The sequence below is a fragment of the Sardina pilchardus genome, chromosome 11, assembly GCF_963854185.1.
Source record: "Sardina pilchardus chromosome 11, fSarPil1.1, whole genome shotgun sequence".
NCBI lineage: Eukaryota > Metazoa > Chordata > Actinopteri > Clupeiformes > Clupeidae > Sardina > Sardina pilchardus.
The window spans coordinates 5,306,125-5,331,051 of record NC_085004.1 but is presented as its reverse complement, the minus strand read 5'-3'; the positions used below and the strand labels follow the sequence as shown (position 1 = coordinate 5,331,051).

The 24,927-nt window shown below is 41.6% G+C and overlaps 1 protein-coding gene across 1 annotated transcript; it reads left to right on the top strand.

Moving 5' to 3' along the window:
* The first annotated feature begins 2,621 nt into the window (after positions 1–2,621).
* smtnl1 (smoothelin-like 1) lies at positions 2,622–7,609 on the top strand. The gene is made up of 5 exons (XM_062549133.1): positions 2,622–2,907; positions 4,089–4,867; positions 5,914–6,028; positions 6,121–6,272; positions 6,976–7,609. The coding sequence occupies exons 1-5, from the start codon at positions 2,815–2,817 to the stop codon at positions 7,286–7,288; spliced, it is 1,452 nt and encodes a 483-aa protein (XP_062405117.1). The 5' UTR covers positions 2,622–2,814; the 3' UTR covers positions 7,289–7,609.
* Positions 7,610–24,927: the final 17,318 nt, after the last annotated feature.

Genomic DNA, 24,927 nt, shown 5'->3' with positions numbered 1-24,927 from the left:
CAGTATAAGTTCTAATTAAGATGATTCATTCTAATGAGATGATTCATATTACCCAGGGGGGCAAAACAGCCATTTTTTAGGGAATCGGACATGGGCTGCTGTAAAATATTGTCATATGAAAACTAGAGGAAGTAATTCCAGGGAATTACGAGTGCATGAAAATGTATAAATAGACAAATTATTAATTAGGGAATTATGGTACCTATGACTTATTTTCAAACAGTTTTGGGCAGCGGAAACCGTTGGCAGGAGTCATATTTGATGACAATTATTTTACAGTTAAAATGGCTGAAGATTTAATTAGTTGAGTAGTTTAAATGGTTATATTTAATAGAGAATTATGCTACTGATGACTTACTTTGAAATAGTTGTGAGCAGAGGAAACAGTTGGCGGGAATCATAATTTTAACTGCAAGATAGACTGTATGCTTAAAGATGAACTGAACTGAAATAATTAACGTTGATGAAGTGTTGGTTATCACAATTACAAATAAATTGCACTAAAAATGTTTATATAAAAAAAAATCCATACATAGCTTTTTTTTAAGCAACACATTTTTTTTTACAGGAATGCATGTTGAACGGTAGGCTACATGATGAAAAGTTTGAGAAGCTTCAAGAATTCGCTACTCCTTGATCATCTGTATTTTATTCTCTCAACTCAATTATAAGCTGAATCAGTTCTTGGCATCCTCATTCTGTTCAATGTCTTGCCATCACCATTAATGCCCCTCCTTTCTAATGTAAAAAATGAATACAGACATAATTTTAGGTCACTGGTTATATGTGGAGAAGTAGACTGGGGTCTGTTGGCCAGACCAGGAATGTGGGGGATAGATTAGGTCTGATGCACTTCCAAGATAGGACAGAGAGAGAGAGAGAGAGAGAGAGGATTGTTGGAGAGATTGAAAACACATTTGAGAAAAGAACTGGTGGATTATTTGTCAGTTTCTTCCACACTCGCAGGGTCAGAGCTGATGTATACGCACACAGCTCAAACACCAACACAACCACTCTAGACACGTGGAGGTGCCAACACAGCCCGCGACCCCCAGGAGTGAGAGGGGCTGTTAAAGACAGGGAGGAGGGAGTGTGTGGAAGATAATGACAGGGGGAGTAGAGAGATAGCAGTTTATTTTTAAAAGTATCTGTTTTGTGTTGACGGAGAAGATGCGCCACACCAAACAGGGGGGACAGAGGACTGAGATATGAGGAGGGGAAAGACAGAGACAGGCAGCAGCATCAATCTTAGGGACATAATGTACACACGCACACACACACATGCACGCACACACGCACGCACGCACGCACGCACGCACGCAAGCACACACACACACACACACACACACACACACACACACACACACGTGCACGCACACACACACACACACACACACACACACACACACACACACACACACACACACACACACACACACACACACCCATACCCACACACACACACACACGCATACACAGACACACAGACATATGCACACATACTTACACACACACACACACACACACACACACACACACACACACACACACACACACACACACACACACACACACACACACACACACACACACACACACACACACACACACACACTCACACACACACACACACACACACACACACACACACACACACACACACACACACACACACACACACATATATATACACACACACACATAGGCACTATATTGGCTGAGCTGAATGCTGGCCACTGGCAGTGGTGAAAGTTCACTAAATCCCATAGCGGATAGAGAAGACATAAAGTGAGAGAGGAGAGGACAGGGCAGGACAGGGCAGGACAGAAGAGGAGCCGGACAGAGAGAGGGGGTGAAACAGAGGTGCTAAGACAAACGGCCTCCAGTCACACAGTTCGGAGAAACAGATCAGAGTGTATATGCACACATAGAAAGCAGGATTAGGGCTGACACTGGTTCTCACACACAAACACACACACACACACACACACACACACACACACACACACACACACACTCAAGCAAACGCACAGGCACAAAGAGACAGGCTCAGCAGATTTAAAAAGGTAAGTGACAATAACACATGAACACTGTGTATCTCTCTCTCTCTCTCTCTCGTTGTCTCTCTATGTGTGTGTGTGTTTGTGTGTGTGTGTGTGTGTGTCTGTGTGTGTGTGTGTGTGTGTGTGTGTCTGTGATCTGAATCTCTATCTGTTAACTACCAATGTGTGTCCCTTAAATAGAGAAACCATCAGCTGAAAGCTGCATGAATGAATGCAGGAATATGGGAAAAAGAGAGAGATAGAGTTAAATTGGCATTCTGTTTTACTGAGCTGTGGTTGTATGACTTCATTAATGACGTGCTTCCCATTCAGTGGTTACCCATATAAAACAGTTATCCTGTGTGTGTGTGTGTGTGTGTGTGTGTGTGTGTGTGTGTGTGCGCGCTTGTGCATATGTGCGTGCATGTGTGTGTGTTTGTGCGTGCGTGAGTGTATGTGTAATCCTGGTATCACTTGGTTTCGACTGGTGGCAGCTGTTGTGGGGTTTGATTGAGCCAGAACTACTCTGTCTATTTCTGGAGGCTGTGTTCTTCAAAAGGTCAGACAGAGGAAAGACAGAGAGACAGAGAGAGAGAGAGAGAGAGAGAGAGAGAGAAACAGAGAGAGTGCTATTGACTTGGATAAAGAGAACGTGTGTGGACTACAGGCTGAAAGAGAGAAGCAAGACAGTAGAGAGAGAGAAGCAAACTAAGTCTGAGGCAGGAGGAAGGAGACAGTATCTCTATAATTTCTTGACTTTGGATTATTATCAATGGATGGTTCAGTTTGCGTGGAGCAGTCAAGAGACATGGAGGACTCTGAAAGCGTCTCACCTGAAAACCTTCTGCAGATGAACAATAACATGGTGAGTGACATGACTGACGCCTGAGTAGGGTTCCTATAACAACAAGTTTGTGCCAGTGGCCATATATCAGGGGGGTATTCCAAGTTTGTTGTTTAGTGACAAACCTGGGTAAGTAAACTCAGAGTAAGTGGTAAACCTCCTACAACAAGACCCCAATGGAATTGTTTTGTTGGGAGAATAAAGCCGTAAAGCTCTTCTATTAGAAGTTTACTTACTATGGGCTTACCCAGATTTGTCACTAAATCACGTACTTGGAATACCCCTCGGTTTGCTAATAGGAGGCTACATGCATGGTCATCCATATGAGAGATATGCATGCTGGGATTTGGAGTCTTCTCCTCTATAAGAGAAGTTGACTGATGGTCAGTTCTTTAGATATGATAAGATGACGGCTGTTCTCACACAAGCCACAACATTCACATTGTCATGAATACAAACTATACTTGTTCATGGACACACACACACACACACACACACACACACACAGACACACACACACACACACACACATACACACGCACACGCAAACACACATATAAATATGCTGTACTTCTCTATTTGTCTCACACGTTGTAATCGTATTCGTACGAATTGCAGTTAATGCAAATGGATCATTAAATGGTGCATAACTAATGTGTTATTCACCATAATATTTACAAACTTTACCACCTCTCAGGTCTCGTGCATACCATTTTTCAGCTGCCGGTTATGAATTGGCGCTGCAAATGTTTGCGCTGTCCTCATTCTCTGTGAAGCTCATGGCTAGACAGGCGCATGGAACAGTGGTGTGATGTAGTTTTATGGGAGGTGAGATCTCATCTATAGTTAGGCTCGAGTCCTTGACCCCTGTCGTTAGGCTATAAACCAGGAGACCGGTGGGGGAAAGAGGGATGCTCTCCCCTGGACTCGGGAGATGTATAGGATTTAGCTTTCCACATCACCCTTTCCAGTAACACCATAGCATTCAAAGGTCACAATGTGTCAGGGCAGAGGTTTCCTTTCATCATTTAAGCCTGTACAACAGCTTGTTCCATTGCTAGATTTGAAGAAAATGAAGATAATTCTTCAGGCAGGACTCCCATCTCCCAAGCTCAATATGAAACTTACTATGAGCCATTCAACGACAATGAACGCTTGCCCCACAGTAGATTAATTCTCTTTTCGCCTTGTCTTTTCCACAGGACTCAAGAACAGAGGACATGCTGAAGGACACTATCATAGACAACCTCACTGATGAGAATGGGAACACTGATCAGGGCAATGCAACCAATGAGGAGAATGGAGAGGAGGAGCTTCATGAAACAGTGGCCAATGATAAAGAGGCAACAAAGAGTGGGGGAGGAACTCCTGAAAATAACAACACAGAACAGAGCACAGAGGTAGAGGAAGTAAAGGACAAGACTAAGGAGAAGACTGAGGACAAGGCTGAGGGCAAGGCTGAGGAGAAGAAAGATGGAGAGGAGGAGAGAGAGACTGAAGTAGAGAGCAGTGGAGATGTAAAGACAGACACAGATGGAACAAAGGAGGGAGAGGGAGAAGACAAAACAGAAAGCCCAAAAAGTAAATCAAATGAAAAGGAGGCCAAGCTTGACGAGGTAAAGAATGGAGCAAATGTGAGTGAAAAAGAGGAAAACCTTCCTAAGGGTAAAGAAACAGACAAAAAGAAGAAGGATGCCAAATCTAAAAAAGAAGTAAAGACTTCAGAGAAGCTGAAGGGAAAAGATGACAAGAAATCAGCAGGGAAGTCAAAGAATGAACCAAAGCAGGCAAAGGAGAAGGAGATGGTGGGAAAAGAGAAGGAGATGGCGGGAAAAGAGAAGGAGAAGGAGGGGAAGGAGAAAGGGAAAGGTAATGAAACAGAGAGAAAGAGACCCACGATCCCAGTGTCCATGCCACGCCCAAGACCATCAGCACGTCCATCCACACGCAGAGATGCCATGGCCAAGTTTGAACAAGGCCAGTAAGTAAACCTCATCATTCATCATCACCATCATCATCATCATCACCATTGGAATATATCACAAATCAAATCAAATAGGTGTAGATGTAGCTCAAACATGAATCTATACACAAAATATAACTCAGTTATGACTGAATTCTAAACATTACACTACATTATATTTAGAAGATGCTTTTTTAATCCAATCTGATTTACATATGTCAACTATATTACAAGAGTTTACCTTGTCATTACATTGTCCCCGGAGCAACTTGAGATTAAGTGCCTTGCTCAAGGGCACAACAGTGGAAGCCGGAAGTTGAACCGACAACTTTCAGGCTACTGCATGCTAGCCCAGCTCCACGTCTAGCCTAGTACACACTGTTGCATGTAGAAGAACTATTATCTCTATTCAAGTCAAGTTGTTTGACATGATCTTACACTGAAACTCAGGCAGTGACATCAAATTAACTGGATTATGTTAGTTTATGTGTTAAAACTGTATATGTGACCATTCAAAGCGAAATCAGTCGCTTTGCGCATAACGTTATTTTGAGAAAATAAACAAACTTCCGAGTTAAAATGTTGAATTTCACATTTTCGCATAATTCGACAGCATACAGTCTACAGTTTCATATCGTGAACTAATTTCACGGAAAAACATACATCTTGACTGTAAACCCGGCCAAGATTCAACACATTTGCAGTCATTCCAGTTGTCCACGCACTGCTTAAGAAGGTGATTTCTCCTCTTCTGGCATATCATGGCAGGAGAACCATGTCAACTTTGGATGCAGTTAGCTTAGCGATAGTTTGTGTAATACCCTCGATATTCATATCATTGGAAAGCTTAGTTTATGGCCGTTTACGTAAGCACAATAACTTAATTTTGTAAATTTTACCGAAACGACTGGTTTCGCTTTGCAGGGTCATATATTGTTTGAGCTGGAGTTTAACCTGATCGCGTAATTTTGTTGGTTGTCTATGTGTATATGTATATTTTTGTGTTAAGAAATTGTTCAGTGACTAAGAGTCTGTGTTCAATATGTAATTTCTTTCCAACTTAGACCTGCTGGTCAGCGAAACTTCAAGGTACAGCGTGTGTCAGTAGGTGTGGCCAACGGAGGATCGATCAAACAGAAAATCCTCCAATGGTGTCGCAGCAAAACTCAACACTATGAGGTGAGCAGATACAGGTCTGGGTATAGAGTTATAGGTCTTAAGCCATGCTGATTGGATAAGTGATATACCTCCTTTCTCTCTCCAACCAATAGGGTGTGACGATTGAGAACTTCTCCTCATCTTGGTCTAATGGTCTGGCATTCTGTGCCCTCATCCATCGATTTTTTCCCGATGCGTTCGACTTTTCCACCCTAAACGCCAATGAGAGAGAGAAGAACTTCACACTGGCCTTTGACACAGCAGAGTATGTGTGTGTGTGTGTGTGTGTGTGTGTGTGAGACAGAGAGAGAGAAAGTGGAACATGCTTCAATGTGATCCACAGAAAACCTGGTATCAAATATACAGTCCCTATTTTGCCTGTTTAGTATTAACAAATGGGCTGGTATATAAGGGCCACTATCTTCTGTACTTCTGCCCCAGTAATGCTTCATGTTCTACAGTGGTTGGAAATCCGGGGATGGTTTGATAAAGGACTGAATGATTGTTAGTGTTTTATCAATGGGGGGCAAAGCCTTTCCCTCACTGAGGTCATCCAGGTGTGTAAGTCATGTTTTGGCTGTGGCTGAGTTATAATGCAAGTGTAAATGCAAGTGTTTAAGTAATCGTTGCCAGTAGTCATGTTTTGGCCTCTACCCCGACCCCAGTAACAGACACAATGCTTTGGGCAGTGCATAAAAAAAGATATGACTTATAGTGTCCCACTGTCCCTGTTATCCTGAGGTCGCCACATTCTGTGTTTGACTCACACGTGTTCAATTTGGAACATACAGTGCCTATATTCATCCTTTTTTTCCATTCTTTCTCACCTTTTTTTTCAATATAATATCGTCCCATCCCACAATGGTAGAGTGTCTAACACTAACATCCATAACAGCCCCATGTTTGAATGTAATACCTGCATGTCAACTCAAAGGTTCTCATTTCATTGCTCTCTCCACCTCTCCCAGGTCACTTGCAGACTGCTGCCCCCTGTTGGAGGTATCTGATATGATGCTGATGGGGAACAACCCTGACCCCATGTGTGTTTTCACCTATGTGCAGTCCCTATGTCATCACCTCTCCAAGATAGAGAAGAAGAGAAAAGAGGAGGAGGAGGAGAAAAAGAAGGCAGAAGCTGAGGAGTCGGTGGAAGACGGGAAGAACGTGGGGGAGGCTGAAGACAAGATGGCCGATGCTGAGGCGGGGGAGGAGGAAGCACAAGAGAACACTGATGGACTGAAAGAAAATGATGGCAAAGTGGAGTTAGAAAGTGAGGCTTAAGAGGTCTAGGAGTCGGGCGAATGATTACAAAGCAAAAGATGCTACGAAGAAAGGAAAAGTGGGAAAGAGAGAGAGAGAGAGACTGGGAAAGAGAGAGAGAGAGAGACGATTCAGATTGGTAGTTTATGGAGACATTGATAGTCTTAACGTTACTCCAACACTGTGCTGTTTGGTTTCACGGTTTACTATGAACTAATCACTTAAAATTGGCTGTTGCTTGTATGTTTGTAAAGTTACCTTTTTACTTATTGTAACATGTATTTACATTAGCGTGTTTGGAATTGTGAAAACAAAATGTATTATAAAAGAAACATTTATTAATGGCATTTCTAAACACATCAATCACATTCACAAGAACAATATTGACAAATTATCTTTACATATCTCAGCCTATTAGGACCAGTCAGACGCCCATTCCAAGTACACTGTAAAAACATTTAGGCCTAGTGTTTGTAGGCCACACAGGCTACGAAAACTGGAAACATAGTGTGGGGGCAGCCTGTCCCCCAAACAAAAACAAAACCTTGGGTGGGATTTCATACTGAAAGTAGAGGTGTTCTGTTTGGTCCTTGGTTAAAATAAAATGTACGTTTAAATGTACATTTAAATATAAACAGAAACACAAAAATCCCTGACTGCTCCTCTAAGCCAAACTCTACAGAGGACACTGACAGATGAGGAGGGGAAAGACAAAGACAGGAAGCAGGGCCAATCTCAGGGACAGAGTGCGCGCGCACACACACACACACACACACACGCACGCGCACACACACACACGCACACACACACACACACACACGTGCACACACGTGCACACACACACACACACACACACACACACACACACACACACACACACTTTCCATAACTAACAGAAGATGATGGATGAAGAACATTAGATATAGTGAATATCTCACCTCTAACAAACTTAATTTTCCAGTGGCATGCGCAGCTCTCCTGATCTGAAAAATGAGCTGATATTGCTCTTCCACCTATGTGTCAGACATCGAGAGGGGATTTGACTTCAGTGGAGTGAGACCCTCTGTTTGACTCACTGGTTCTCACGTCTGGAGAGAAGCGCTTGCATGAGGAAGATGGGAATACTGCTGACGTCAAGTCAATTTATGAGTGGGCACCTATATGCGGCCTCATACAGGCCAGGGGCCTCTATTATTTATGGGACACAGTTTGTCGCCACCTAGTTGTCAGGGACAGAATGTTGGGGACATCATTTTTCATTCATTAGATAATGAAACCCAGTAAGTCTGTGATGCACTCTGTCCACAAAATGTCCTCAGAGCACACTTATGCTATCGGGGCACTAACCCTAAAGCTCTGCTCAGGTCATTCTACTGGGCAGGGAGGGCTTGACCAGTGGGCCTATCTATTGAGATTCTCTAGCAACAAAATGCATTGATGAGTGAGACTGCGTTAATCACTTCCACTGTTCTAAATTTCACTGCTAATTTACAAATGCAAAAAGGACAAAGGACATTTTTACCCTTCTGTTGAACACATGGTATGTCTTATATAGTAAGTGAGTAAAAAAGTCAATTTAATTTAGAAAGCACATTTGGGTGGTTGACATGACATGGCCTTTTTTTGGTCCAGAGTGTCAAACTGAAGTAAAGAAATGTCTAATCTGCAAATAAATGTGGTTATATTGTTCAGAAAAACCTGCTTTATATGAACATATGGACCATTCATTCCAGTCATATTCCTATTTCTCAAAATTTTCAGCCAAACCAGGAAAAGCTCATATGGTGTGACTGTCCCGAGCGCATTTCATAAAGTTTGATTTTGAATTAAAAAAAATCGAATTAATATATTTTCCCATTACTTAAATACAATGAATACTAAAGATTTCTACTTGTAAGTCTGTAGTGTTTAAGGTCCAGGCATAATATTTTTGAACAAGCCATAAACAAAAACATTTTGTCCCAAAAATCAATATCATATGGTGTGACCCTAAATTATGTTTTTTAAATGTGCAATTGTGTGGAGACCTTTAGGGATAGGGGGTCCTTCCTCATTCAGGAAGTATAATAACTTCTCAGAAGGACATTGAAAGTTTACGTGTTGAGTTATCTCTCATATTTCTTTCAATAAATCAAGTATTTCCAGCACTCCTATCTCAGTTCCACTTTTCGCTGTCTTTTGGTGTGACCCATTTTTTAGGAAAATTTCAAAAGTAAATAGTTTTTTGGTCAAAACTACCTTTACATCTATGTTACCATGTTAAAGTGAGCATATGATTTTGGTCCTAGCATGTAGCCTCAAGACTCATTGCTCTGCTAAGTGCATGAAACCTCATATGGAGTGACCCCATATAATATGGTGTGATGGGGTTTTGCTGTCACACCATATGATTTATTTGTCACACTATATGATATAATCTGTATTTTCGTACAGAAATAATGTTTTTTTTTCAAACATATGTTTAATTAATAGTTTAGTGTTATACATATTTTAACATATTTAACATTTTGTTAACATTTATTATTCAATATGTGGCACCTATTACCCAAGTGCTATACAATATCTGGTGGAATTCTGTTTTACAAAGTTCTGAGTTTTTAACAGTGATCCTTTATGTGATATATTTGTCTTAAACTGTGATTTATTGTTTGTGAAATGCATATATTCACATGTTTGCGTTAACAGATTGTTATTTGGTGTAATTTATCATATGGTGTGACACCATATCATTAGGTGTGACATCAAGAAATTATGGAAATAAAAAGGCTTTGGGAGTCTAAATCATACAAATCTGAATGGAACAGGTTCCACAGACATGGATCAACAAGTGCAAAGGTTCTATCACCCCTCTGTTTCTGCCATAAGCATGCAAGGGAATAATTGTGCATTGCAATGCAAATGCAATAATGCCACGACAACCAAAACCACCATTGCATGTAAACTAAATAACGTCTCATTGTGCCTAAATTAAATCAAATTGTTTCTCCTCTTTGCAAATAGGCTACACGTGTTCAGATTAATTTAATTTTAATGTTGCAAAGATACTGCTCCAGTCCGCAGTGTTTTTCATTATGCCTAGGCTATTTGCTTTACTCTTCGCCCTCATGGCGACCCATGACTCAAAGACATCTAAGATGTCAGGTCAGTATTTAAGAGAAATAAGGTAAACAAAAGTCCAGGGCCAGATGGGATTACTGGGAGATTGCTAAAGTGGTGCTCAGAACAGTTTGTGGGGTGTTCACTGACATTTTCAAAATGTTCTTAGAGCAGAGGAGGGTTCCAGAGATATGGAAGGAATCTATAATTGTTCCTGTGCCAAAGGGCAGCTCTACAAAGACTTTAAATGACTTAAGACCAGTGGCACTGACCTCACTGGTCATGAAGTCATTTGCGAAGATGGTGAAACAGTTGTTGTTGCTGAGGGTGGGTGAGGCCCTGGACCCCATGCAGTTTGCATACAGGGCTAATAGGGGGTGGGAGATGCCCAGATTACACTACTACACCTTCTGTACAGTCATCCGGAGGGTCCTGGCACTCACGCCAGGCTCCTGTGTCTGGATTTTTCTTCTGCTTTTAATACCATCCAGCCACATGTTTTAATAAGGAAATGAATACAGGAATTTAGACTGGAGGGTAATCTTGTGGGCTGGATTATGGATTTTTAAACAAATAGATCACAGAGAGTGAAGGTAAATGGCTGTCTCTCAGAAAGGTGTGTCTCCTCCACTGGCTCTAACCAGGGTTGTGTACTTTCTACCTTGCTGTACATTCTCTACACTAATGACTGTGGAAGCCAGCATACAGACAGGCACATCCTTACATTTGCTGATGACACATGGTTTAATGCAAAAAAATGAATCTCATCATGAGCCAGTGGTTGACGAGTTTGTCAGTTGGTGTGAAAAGTCTTTTCTGAACACATCTAAGACAAAAGATATGGTCATTGATTTTAGAGGGAACAAATCCTGTCCTCCACCTTTTACTTGTATAAACGGAAGCTGTATAGAGGTATAAATATCTGGGAACAGTGATAGACAACAGGCTCAAATTCGACATTAATACTGAGGTCATTTGTAAGAAGGGTCAGCAGCGTTTGTACTTCCTTCGGAAGCTTAACATGTTTAATGTTGATAAGGCTATGTTGTCTCTATAAGTCTTTTATAGAATGTTTTCTCACCCTTACTTTTATTGCCTGGTATGGAGCCATCAGTGTTAGGGACAAAAACAAACGCCATCCAAATTGTGAAGGTGGCTGGGAAGTTGATTGGCTGTCCACAGGTACCCTTGCTTTTCCTTTATGAAAAGTAAATCATCCAAAAGGCAAGGTCTATAAGGACTGCAATTGGATTAAGCGTCCTCTTTTATAAGTCAAATAGGACAAACAACTATTTTATCCCCAATGCAATTCACTTGCTAAATTTGCACAATTTTACACATAACTGGTTGTTAGGTTTTATATGTCATATGTCATGGAGCCTTTTGTGTCCTTTGTGTATTTTTGTTTCTTGTGTTTTTGGTGTATTTTTTGTATTACTTATGCATACCTGACTGCGAGACAAGTTTCCCTGAGGGGACAATAAAGTTAACCTAACCTACCCTGGCTACAACGCTGCAGTGAGCCACACACTGTACAAAATGGGGAGGGGAGGAGAGGGGAGGGGAGGGGAGGGGAGGAGAGGGGGCACCAGGAAGGCAACAACACCAGGCCCCGCTAATAGACCTCTGAAGTTCGCCTACAAAAAAGCCACCATCTTTGCCCAAAGGAGATCCGGTATCTTGAGATTTCTTCTATGAGAAAATAACATGGGGATTTGGAATTTTCGCACCTGAACTCTCTCAGGGACGAAGAAATTGAAAATGCAGGCGTTTTGCACAACAAAGTTGTGTCCTTTGCCTTCAAGTGGATACCGTGATCTTCGGTTGGTGAAGATGGCACACATCTTTGCTACCCCAGAGCTAACTTACAATGCAACTTGCCATAGGCAGCTAGCTTCAATTAACACCCGGAACTCCTTATATGGGCAAAGATGGCAGCTTTGGATCCTATTTGTAGGCGAACTTCAGAGGTCTATGGCTGTCACCCTCATGGTGACCCATGACCCAAAGGCATATAGGTGGGGAGCTACCCTGGCTACAACGCTGCAGCAGAGCCCCTTTAGGGAGAGCCGGTCCACTTCCTATTAACTCCATTGTACCTGCATTGTCCCTGCAGTTCCTGTTGCAGTTCCACTAGGGGCGATCACGAGCAAGTGATCAAACAATGGGGGTCTATGGGGCTCTATGGGGCTAGACGGCTAAATTGGTCTGTTTCACCTGACTGTCATTAAAAAATCGAAGATTGGAGTTTAGTTTCGGCAAGCTCATATGGGTTATAGGTCGAAAGTTGAATGAACAATTACTTATGGCCCTTTGGTTTTTCACAGGCTTGGTCGATGTTGCCCATAACACACTAGCACCCTGCTAATGAATGACGTCATTGACACGTTTGAAAGGCTTTTTAGAGCAATTAAGGGACTTAAAAAATCTAATACTCAACCGTGTGTATTTTCCTTGACCCCCCTTTCACATGCAATATTCCGATTTCTACACAAAAAATTATATCCAGAGAAAAGTGGATTTTAGGAGAAACTCCATTCACCTCCATTCATTCTCCACTTGCTCGCGATCGCCCTCTAGTTGCAGTACCATGCGGAAGTATTCAGCGAGTGGTCCTTCTCCCCTTATTAGACATTCTCTGGCTGCAGTAAGCCACACGCTGTACAAAAAATTGGGGAAGGGAGGGACCAGGAAGGAAACACCAGGCACCGATATGGCTATCGCCCTCATGGCGACCCATGACTGCAATACCCATCCCCATGGTTGCCAGTCCCTCAGAGAACTGCTGCTGCTTTGCCTTTGAACACACATAAAAAAATAAACATTTGCAACACAAACTTTGCTCAATGTAATACACAGAAAACAAAACAGACTACAAAACAGAAAAGAAATAAAATAAATAAAATGGAACACATGCCTCTATAGTCAATCCTGCCGACAGCACGTCAAATGTGGCAAGTGGTAGATTTAAAGGGATAATCCGGAGTGAAATGCACTTTAGATCAATTTTTCGGACTATTGGGGGTACATACGTTGAGTTGACACCAAAATCATGTCATTTGGATGTATTTTGAGAAAGTTCGAGCTCACCGTTTTTAGCCAAAACTCGTTAGCCTGGAAGTGACCGGGGCGTGTCCTTTCGCCGCTACAAAACACTATTTTTATACCTCTTCTACTGTTCCAAACAACACTACACTTACGTGGTAGTGAGTAGAGGGTCCCTAAAGCCAAACCGAAGTATCCCCACGTCTTTATGTGGTCGGATAGAGAGTCCAGAATGAATTTAATCGAGTCAGTACCTTGCTTATTGTTTTTTCAACATAGGGAAGTATACAAAGCATTTGTCAGCAATGACCAAATTTTCCCTGAACCAAACTATAGAGGGCAGCTTTCATGTCTCCATCACCTGGTGCCGAGCCAACAAGACAGTAATTTCCTGTGTAGCCGCACTGGGTACAAAGCTGCAGGACAGTGTTTTGCAAGTTTAAACAAATCTTATTGGCCCTCATGTATCAACAGAGCGTAGAAACCAGCGCAAATATGAGCGGAGAAAGTGTCGTCGACAGGGCTTGCATGAGATTCATCAAACCTGCGTATCACACTAATCTCATCGTAGGAACGAGCGGCTGTTGATAAATACGGCGGCTGAAATCAATCGTAGTTAGCATACCACGCCTTCTATAAAAACACAGTTTAGAAGCCGCACCTCTAGAGTTTACGACATGGAGAGACGAAAATCGGCAAAGAAAAGAAATTTCACTGAGGCTGAACTAGAGACGTTCACGTCTCTGGTGAATGCACACCGATTAGTATTGTTTGGCAGCAAGAAAGCAGGTATTAGAAGCAAACAGAAAACGGTATGGAAAAAGGTATGGAAAGAAATAACAGTTGCGGTCAACAGCGTTTTTTGCCTATTTCTATCTGTGATACAACAGAAAAAAAATATTTTATAATTTTATTTGAGATCAGGTTAAGAAGAAATGGTCCGACTTCAAGTTGGCCACCAAAAAACGTGTGGCTGCGCTAAGGCGCAGCATGCAACAGACTGGCGGAGGCAGCTCGGACCCGGGTATGTCATTGACCGCACTGGAGGAGCGAGTGGCCTCACTTATAGGACCCTCCTCCATATCTGGCATTCCGGGCGGAAGAGACACTGATGCACACGTGTCTGAGCATGAGAATGGTATACAAAACTGCATCCCCCATAAGTTTAAACAATGAATTAACATTCAACACAAGTAATCACACAAGTTCATTCATAAATGTACATATTTTTTATTTTGTGCAAGGTGAGCCTGGAACGTCTCAGGCCTCGCCACCTTTCCAAGCGCAGCAGGAGCAGTCTGACCCCCCCTGCGTGAAAGGTTTAAATAAATGATGTCTCAACATGACCGTCGTCTTTTTTTCTTTTTTAACATAAACATTGCTTACCCAAAGATATCAATGTTAAAAGCGCAAAATCAATTCCTCTCTCCTTCTGAGAGCTCCTAGGTGGGGAGGTAGTGGCCAGGGATCTCTGGCTATAGGGTTCTCTGGGTGCAGGTCTAGAAATGGCACACCATTTTTCTGGGCTAGGTTGTGTAGAACCCCACATGCAATAATCATGTCGCAGACCTTCTCAGAGGTATAAAGCAGGGTTCCCCCCGCTGACCCGAGACAGAGCCACCTGCCCTTTAGGAGCCCTATGCAGCGCTCCACTGTGCACCGTTTGCGCGTATGCGCACTGTTGAAGTTCCTCTCCTGTTCTGTCTGGGGATTTGCCAGAGACGTAATGAAGTACTCGGTCAGAGGGTAGCCTTTATCACCTAGATGAATTACATGGAATTGTTAGAGTTCTAATTGTCCTTAATGTTTTGTGAAACAATTAGGATAATTTGTGTGCGTAACTCACCGAGAAGATGACTCCGACCATGCAGTGCGCCCTCTTGCAACCGAGTACCTACACGGCTGTTTTGGAAGATGAATGAATCATGTGTGCCTCCAGGCCACCGGGCTACCATGTTCAGAATGCACATTCTGGCATCCCATACAATCTGAACATTGATGGAATGGTAATTTCTGCGATTGATGTATGCGTAATCATTAGCGGATGGTGGCTTCAGACGCACATGGGTACAATGGGAAATGATCGTCCTCAAAACTGCTGGCATAATGCGGCTGAGTGATGTCTGGAAAATTCCAGACCTATCCCCGACCTCTCGCTGAAAGGACCCGGTGGCCAAAAATGGCAAGGTGGATAGCACCTGCACTGGCACAGGTACAGTATGGTACGGGAACGCCGGGTTTCTCGCCTTAACTGGGGTTCCAGGTTGTGGCATAGCTCCAGGAGGAGATGCCGAGGGAGACGAAAACGACTCATGAGCCACTCATCACTGTCCTGGAAAAAATCTCGGCGGAAAAATTCTCTCTCGCCTGACGCCGGTGATCCACTAGCATGCGATGCGAACTCCGCATCGCACTACTCATTCGCTACGCTACCTTCCCCGTAGACGCTTTGGTAGGCGTTCCCTTTTTACTGGGTGAAACAGGACAGGTAGCCTACGGCGAACCAACCAAAAGCTAAATTATTGGCTAACTGTAGCGGTAGCAGTGCAATTTCCCACTGACAACCAAATTGCTAGCAGTCTAATCTTAACAAATGAGCAAGTAGTTTACTTTCGTCAACTTCAAAACAGTTACACTCACTCGTCATCAACAATCTCCGTTATCTTCCTCCGTGCTTCATTGTACATTATGCTGTCCCTTTATGAGTCCAATCATCACTGTTGTGCCTGAACGCGTTCATTGAACGAAAGTTCATGAACTCGTTCATAATTTTGGTGAACGTGAACTGAACGAACTGTATTTCTGCCTAATGAACGATACTGCGAACGCGTTCATTCTGGTGTCTGTGAACGTCCCGTTCACTCTTTTTTTAATTTTGTTAGGTTCGGGCAAAAAACACCGTTAATAGCACTAAAGTGTTGCCCAACCGTTGCGTGTGCTTCTTTGTCTATGCCAGATTCTATGTCTGAATTCATATTTCCGTATACTACCGGAATTTTTCCTGCTGCCGACTAGTGTTAATTTCGTCAGACGAGACTAGACTAAATATGTTCGTCAACGACCTTTTTTTTCGAGACTAAGACGAGACGATGACGAGACTGAACCAATGTCCTGAAACGCTGACTAAGACTATAATAAAATGCATTACTGTTGACGAAAAAAGACGAGACTAAAATATTTTGCATGATTGAAAAACTAAGATAAAATCTCTCTTCGTTTTCGCCTACAAAATGAGAAGACAGAATATCTATGCTACCTGTTAAGCATTCAGAATAGTCCAAATTAATTCATGGGCAGCAGCTTTCCTGTAGGCTAGCTACGCGCTGTTGCTGGCTGCGACGACTCATACTACAAGTCAACCCTGAGAGGAGGAAGAGATCCAAAGCCTGGCTCCATTTCACTAAACGTGATGGAAATTCTGCCGTCTGCAATCAGTGTAGTATATATATTGTTATCGTGTAAGGGTAGTAATACCAGCAATATGTTAAAACATTTGTCCGTGAAGCATGGGATTTAGCTCCAAGAGTGTCATGTATTCGACAGCCTACGGAGGGGTGCTAACGTTGCCCGGTCTAGGGCTCCAGAGTGCGTATGCGCCCAAAATGTTAAGAGTGTGCCTGAAAATAATTCTAGGTCGCACTGGTGCACCTGACGCTGCTCGGGTGAAAGCATACGTTTCCTTCACAAGTTTTAATTGTAGACTATGCGTGCAACTTTGCCAAACTGTATAGAAGTAACCTTGGCCCGCTCTCTCTCCCTCTCCCTCTCTTGTGCGCGCACATTCGATATGCACATTCACAGTCGTGAAAGCAATGACGCATAGAAGACAACTAGCTACATACTTAATTTCGGTTAGCATCATAGCGTAGGCTACTGCACAAATTTGATTCAAACTCTTGCATTCAAGTTGACTGATCATCTCAATGTTTTCCAACTAAGACTCAAAAGGGCCTGTCCCAAGGAGAAAAAGTATTAGCCTACCTTGCTTGCAACTTAAACACACGTGGGGAAACTGAACAGTCCAACCAGTAGACTATAATAAGCTAGCCAACTATGCTACTTTGTTTACAATTTGAGGCTTCAAGCCGACAGCTGAATTAAAGAGGCAGAGTTGTAATATGAATAGTCATGAATGTCATGAATATCAGAAATGTCAGTAGTATAGATTAGAATATATAAAGAATTATATTATATTATATATATACTGTAGGCTACATCTTTATAATTCTTTATAAAGAATATGTATATTCCTTATTGTGTTTTAAATAAAGACAAGCTTTTTCTACGCCTTATGTTAAAAAATCATTCACATTATATGAAAGGAGAGCGATAAAAGGTGACCTTTTGGCGTTAAAGGCGATGCAATGAAAAATGTGGGTGCACCTACATTTGTTGGGAATCGATAAGAGAATTGATAAGGAATTGGATTGATAGGCAGAATCGATAATGCCATCGATATTGATAAAAACGTATCAATACCCATCCCTATATGGGACTGCGTTTAGGCGCATAATGCCATCTAGTGTAGCGGAGTAAAACATTCGTAGGCCTACTTTGGGTCTGCTCTTGACATTATTGGGGGGAAATTGAGATGTGTGAAACACATAGCGTAAACACTATTTGACTGAAATAGTAGCCTATTCAAAAGTTACTTGTTATATAAAAAAGACTAAAATGTTTTGACTAAAACTTGACTAAGATACCTTGAGTTTTCTTTTGACTAAAACGAGACTAAAATTATGAGACTTTTAGTCGACTAAAACTAGACTGACAAAAATGATATTTGAATGACTAAATATGACTAAGACTAAAAAGAACATTTCGTCACAAGACTAAGACTATGACTAAATTAAAAATAGGTGACAAAATTAACACTACTGCCGACCTATGTTTCCGTAATGTTGCCACCACAGCTGCTAGACCTATGCATGCAATCGCGGAAAAATCGCACTTGATGATCAAGTGAAGTATTACGTGGAGCCTTTTAAAGCGCCCTATGTCAGTGGACAGTTCCATCTCTATGGCTCTGCATCTCTAACGCTGCAGCTAATGCAGCAAGGTATCCTCCTCTCCCGGTGTAAAAACCACAGTCTTCTGACAGCGCGGCCGCATTTCTGCCCAGCCAACCAAAGCCCAATTGATGGAAATTCTACATTAGATGTGAACAAACGGAGGCTGTAGGCCTATACATTTCGCATGCTTCATGTCTGAATTTCCGCTACCGTCAAAGATGCGGCAAGCAATTATAGCAGAATGTGTAAAACCTGTCTGAAAATGGCTATTTCATGTTAAACTAATGAAGTAGGCTATTTGCTGGCTATGGCTAGCCTGGCTAACGCCTACCACTTCTCAAATGAGACGTGGTCTGGCAACCAGACGTTCATTTTCTCGTATTTGAAAAAATGCCCAGATCCGTTCATTGGGCGCCACGGATGTCTATCAAATACGCATAGCTCACCCAACTCGTTCGTATGCAACGCTAAGGGCTGCCGTAAATCCTTTGTCGTCGACTGTAGACGCAAGAAGGCAACGGAAACTTCTCGGATGTTCTGTGATTGGTTCGCCAACATCAGGCGAACATTTGGGCGTTAGTTTCCAGACTGGCTTAGCAGCGGGATTGAAATCACTGCGCAAGGCAGTATGGGAAAACCCAGGCTAGGCTATGGCAACAATTTTGAAAGAGTAGGCCTATGGTTCGCAACATATTGAAAAAAATGAACTGAACTAGTTCATTTTTTGGAGCTGTGAACTTCGTTCATAATTTGGAATTATGAACTATGAACTGAACTAATTCATTTTAAAATTTGTGAACGATGAACTGAACTAGTTCATGTAGAAAGTGAACTTTCCCAACACTGCCAATCATACACACAGGGAAAAGTTCACGCTCCAGTATTCAGTTTTTCGTTTGATATGATGGCAAATGATTTACTGGCTGTGAAGCCAAGACTACCGGAAAATGCAATGTTGTTGAACGTCAGGAGTGACCTGCTCTACTATTACTAGGATACTCGCCTCGCGATGTGCTCGCGATGGACAGATTAATTTGCATAAAGTTGGGGATTGCTGAACTTTTCCGACGCACCGCAACCACAGCTCTCGACGCAACGCGTACCCAGAATGCTATGCGGGATGCGAATTCGCTTCTCATTAATTAATGGGGATAGTGCGATGCGGAGTTCGCATCGCGTGCTAGTGGATCACCGGCGTGATGCGCGCGTGAAGGTCCTCTAACAAAGCCAAATCTGCCATTGCTAAGCTTTAACCATCGCACTGTCAAAGACGTCATTTAAATAGCCGACGGAATAATTTTTTCACCTATCACATCACAAATTAGTAGCCTATCAATTATTATGAATTATGGGATTGTAATTGTTGCAGTATTCCCTGCAGATTGCGGGAAATAGGGTTTATAAATGTATATGTGGCCTTTAGTGACTACGCCACTCCCACTTATCTAAAAGGTGTAGGAGAACCCTTTTTTTAAATTTCAAGACTAGAGATTTTCCCCACGCTGGTGTCAATCAAAATGAAACAAGTTGGAGGCTGATGTGCAAAAGCAATAATAATACAATTTTATTGATAGCAGTCACAGGTAAACACTTTAAAATACTTTCCTTTTTTTTATTTTGTGCTACTCGGTCGAAGCCTAGAGGGAAAAGCTGGGCAGCACGCAGATCTCAATGTAGGGCGGGGAGCCACTTTTAGAACAACCAATTTATTATATTACCACTTCCACATCAAATGTGATTGCACGGCAAACTTGTGTGCGTTCCACTACAAACAAAGCATTCCCAATCAGAATCACAGCAGCAATATGGTCACCATATTACCTCTGAGAAGTGCCCGCTGTCCACCTAACAATCCCTAGTCCAAGCTTGACTTTATAGACATAGGCTATACCAGGGCTGACACACAGAATAAATAATGATGTACAAAAATGCAGTAATGTTTTGTCGCTCAACCCAATTGCACAATGCCCGATCGAGGGAAACACTTGCGAATACCCCCGCAAAGAGATGAATTGCACTTCTATCCCGTAAGTAATTCATAGACACATCATACACAAGATAAAAACACATAACTAGAATGCATTTCCCCGATGGGAAAGTGCGAAGTGTGCTTGCTCCGCCGCGCCGCGACAGCTTCCCGGCAGGAGACGCGACCGCTCGCCCTCAGGTCAAAGCGCCAAAGTTTGGCCAAGACGCGAAGCTGCTTCGAGTTTGGCGGCGTTGCCCTCGATTGCCGAATTCTTAAACTGACGTGAAGGGTTGCCTAGGTTCATCAGTGGTATGTCCCAGAGCACCTCAATGTAAAAATGTGGATGTCATCCCAAAGACGTAAAGAGATATGAGACAAAATGCATTTTTGCTAATTGCGACGCCCCCTAGTGGCCAAATTACACCAAATTTACTGAGGCTACTTTGGATGGTGTCCAAAATTATCCCACCAAATATGGTCTTGACACCTCAAAGCGTTTCCGAGATTTTACCTCACTTCCTGTTTGGAGGCTTCGCCATTGAATTTGATTGGCTGCCATGGGCGAACGCTTTGATGTATGGAAATGAAATGTACACCTCTAAGGTCTGTAGACCTTGTGTTGAATTATGTATGAGTTGTTCACGTGTAGCCAGCATGAAACACGTAACCACTGAAAGAAGGAAGGAGCCTAAGGAACTAGGCATGTTTCTAGAACAAATACGAGTAATGTTAGGAGAATTGCGGGAACATCTACTGTTTACTCACTGTTGAGTAAGTTGCAATGTGTTATAGCCTCAAATTGATGGTAGAATAAACAGGACGACTCACCTGTTCAAATGGTGTAATAGGATCAAATTTGGTGTTGATATGTCAAAGCAACCAGGCTGTTACTGGTTAACGTTTCTGAATATGAAATCGATTTTGGATTGGTTGCATGTGATAAAAGCTATGCCATTTCCTGTCCAGACAGCATTCATATTCAGAAATACTGTACACCGTCAACAAGGCACACACACACACACACACACACACACACACACACACACACACACCCCTTTCAAACCCAAATATCTGTCTGTTACGTCTGCCTCTTGTCCACAAACTGCATGTTGCACAGTTCACCCACATCTACCCACAATTCTTTGATTTATAAATAATCCCTGCATTAAAAAACTGCAATGTGTCAAATCTTAATATATATATATATATATATATGTATATACTGTATGGGCAATTCCATGCAAAACTGTCAAGTCCATAACCCCACACAGCGTCAAACTATGATGTGGATGATGATTTCTTAAAAGTTTACCCTTTCGCTCTTCTTGTTTGTACAACATATTCAATGATATTGTTAACTTAATCATTTGCATTATATAAATGTAGCCTATTTTTCCACCCTTATGTCTCAACATATACTGGAGTCACATTCATAAACATAAACAGGATCCTAGGTTCTCAATTTGCTGGACTCGCTGTCTACCATAAAGTTAAAGAATAGTAATAACAGAAGAAAAGGAAAGAAGATGTTGATAGCGTGATTAACTAGTGTGGTGCCTCCACTGAAGAATGTCTTTACCACTGCCCTGGTGAAAATATGTAAATCCTCAGAAATGTCAAGTGACTTCAGTTACTTCTACCTGCTTTGATATAGCTTATCCTCAATGAAATACTATGCATAATGCAACCATCACAAAACATTTATTGTATCCTTTGTTTTCAACTCTTAGAATTCAGTTCAGTATGACATAATAAAATGAAAGTACAAAAATAGTTTTTAAACCCCTTTTTAAAAGTTCAACCTATCACTTTCAATGAAATCTCAATTAAGGATTACGTAGTTCTAAATAGTAACTGTGTGGCAATAATTCACCTATACCACCCATAGCCTAAATTAATCAAATGTTTACCATGAACAATAGTTAAATGAAACACACAGTAATACTTTCTATAACACTTTGTGTTGGATGTAATTAATTGGACCTAGAATTGTTAACTGCTATAAGTGGGCCAAACTTCCCAGTTTAAGTCTCCACACATAAGCTTGCCTACCGAGTCGAAAAACGTAGCTCCCACTTTCCTTAGCTGTAGTGGAATTCTGGGATTTCTCCCTAAAGCGGAAACTATTATTTTTACCTAATTATAATTACTATTATTACTGGGGAGGTTATAGGTTTGCACTGATTCGGGTAGGGTAGTGGCAATATACTGGATGGTATATCGGTTAGAATATAGGACGGAGAAGAGATGGGGTTTAACTATTGTTCCAGCAGAGACATTCAGGATTTCCATACAGAGAAATATGGGTATGGCTATTTATATATACTGTATATAGATAGTCTGAAATAAGAAAAAGACAAATACAATTTAGGTTCTAGTCTTACAAATAATATATCTGCAGCATACAGAAATGCATCAACACTAAGCTCATTAAACTGAATTGTAAGCCAGGACACGCATACAGCAACGCTAACCCTTTCAAGATAGAAAGGGAACCTTTTTGTTCGTGACTACAGTTATTATGTGGTCAATTACGCCATCTAGCGGCGTAAAATGGTACGGTGTAATAGCGTTAAAAACTTCCTCTATTTGGAAATGCAACATCCTTACAACACGCTAAACGGTAGATTCCTAAGCGAAACACATGAAGTATTATAATTTCAAAGAACACTTACACTATATTACTTCATGGAAATTATGTCAAGAGCAAGTTTAACAAGCAAACCTCTTGCATACCAGTGTGAATTAACTCGATGTAAACATCATACAAACTTACTTTTCATCAATGACTCGCAACTCTGAATGTCAAAGACTGGATTACTCAGGATAACTGTAGGAATTGTCAAAAGGTAAATTAATTATCTCTGTTTTAGTGCACAACGAACTTGCACGTCTCTGCAGGTAGGCCTGCTAACGCGAGTTTACCACATGAAATATCGCGACAAATGCTAAATCACAGCGAACACACAAAAGTCCCGGCGTTTTCTACATAATCACTCAAACTATAATGAATTCTACACGCTAATACCTTACAGATGTAAACTTGTGCACATTCAAAGGATACACCACGAATACAAAAGCAGTAGCCTACATATAAAAATGCAAAGCGACAGTAAACAATACGCCTAATCTCCGTTACATCTTCTAAAGACGTTAAACAACATGTTTCAGGCACGTTACAACATGCTGAACAGTAAATATTGTAGGCTAGGCTACTGCCTCATAAGTTCTGAGCTAGCTCAGCTATCCAGCAAGTTTACAATCACTAGGCTAGGACAAACAAAGAATGCAGGAAATCTTCACTTTTTTCTCCTTTCCTTCATTTATGCTGTAAAACTGTGAATACAAAAATAAACTATTTTCAGTCCATTTGTCTTGTCTAACCACGCCGAATTGCCACTATATCAAAAAACAAATAAATCTTTCTCTTAAACATATGTTTTTTTCTGTACTTATGTCTAAACACATATTTCACCAGAACAATGTATACTTACAGGCATTGCCTTCGTATGGGTAAGAAATAACTATAGCAGGTGAAAAACATAAATTGTCCGGAGACAGCAACCAGTGTGAATTATCTCAGTGACTTCTCTCGTTTTAACGCTAAGCAGGAAGTATTTACTAGCCTACTACACTCCAAAGTAGATTCTGATAAGGCCAGTAGATGGCGCTCTAACATAACAAATGACTGGTAAATACTGAGTGCAATAACATAAATGAAATCTTGGTCGGCTCAGACCGTGACAATATTATTGACTAAACAATAAACATGTAGGAATGAGGTGTCAAACTCACTTTATGGTCAATTATCATCACACGCACGCCAAAGATAGCACAATGTCTCTCTCGCTCAGAAAGTGCACGGACATAATGACTGGTGCATACGTGCAGGAGCGGTCTTTATTACAGGAAGTGATTTACCCAGAATGCTCCGGTCAATTATGGTAAATAACAAGAAATAAAATCGAATTACTCTCAAAACATCACAAATATATCAAACAATATCCTGTAATCATTACAATCTCCTAAATAGCAATTCATTACGAAGAGAAACTATTACAAATTGTCAAAAACGAAACACCGTCACAGTGAAAACTCGTGTGATTGCAACCTTATATACCACCTGGACATTGCATTGGTTTAACAACGAGTAAGTCCGTACTTGCCTCTCGAGGCCATGGCGTCGTTAAGATATATGTAGTCTCCGGATGAGACAACGCTGCCGACAACCCATATCGCACCGTTGCGGACAATCTTAGATAGGCCCGACAAAGATATCGGCGCAATGTTGCCATACAACTAAGCTGTCATCAAACTAACGAGATGGTGGATCCCATCCCGGTTACTTTTGCAAGAATTGGCATACTTTGATTTTTTTTTTGAAAATATCAACATTGTATCTTAAATCACTCTGGAATGTCCTTTTGACATTACTTAAGCAATTTAAGATGAGCTATTCTGCTTAATAGTATACATTCGTCAACACACACGTTTCTGCTAATTATAGAGCCATCGACAGACCGAATAACAGCAAATTT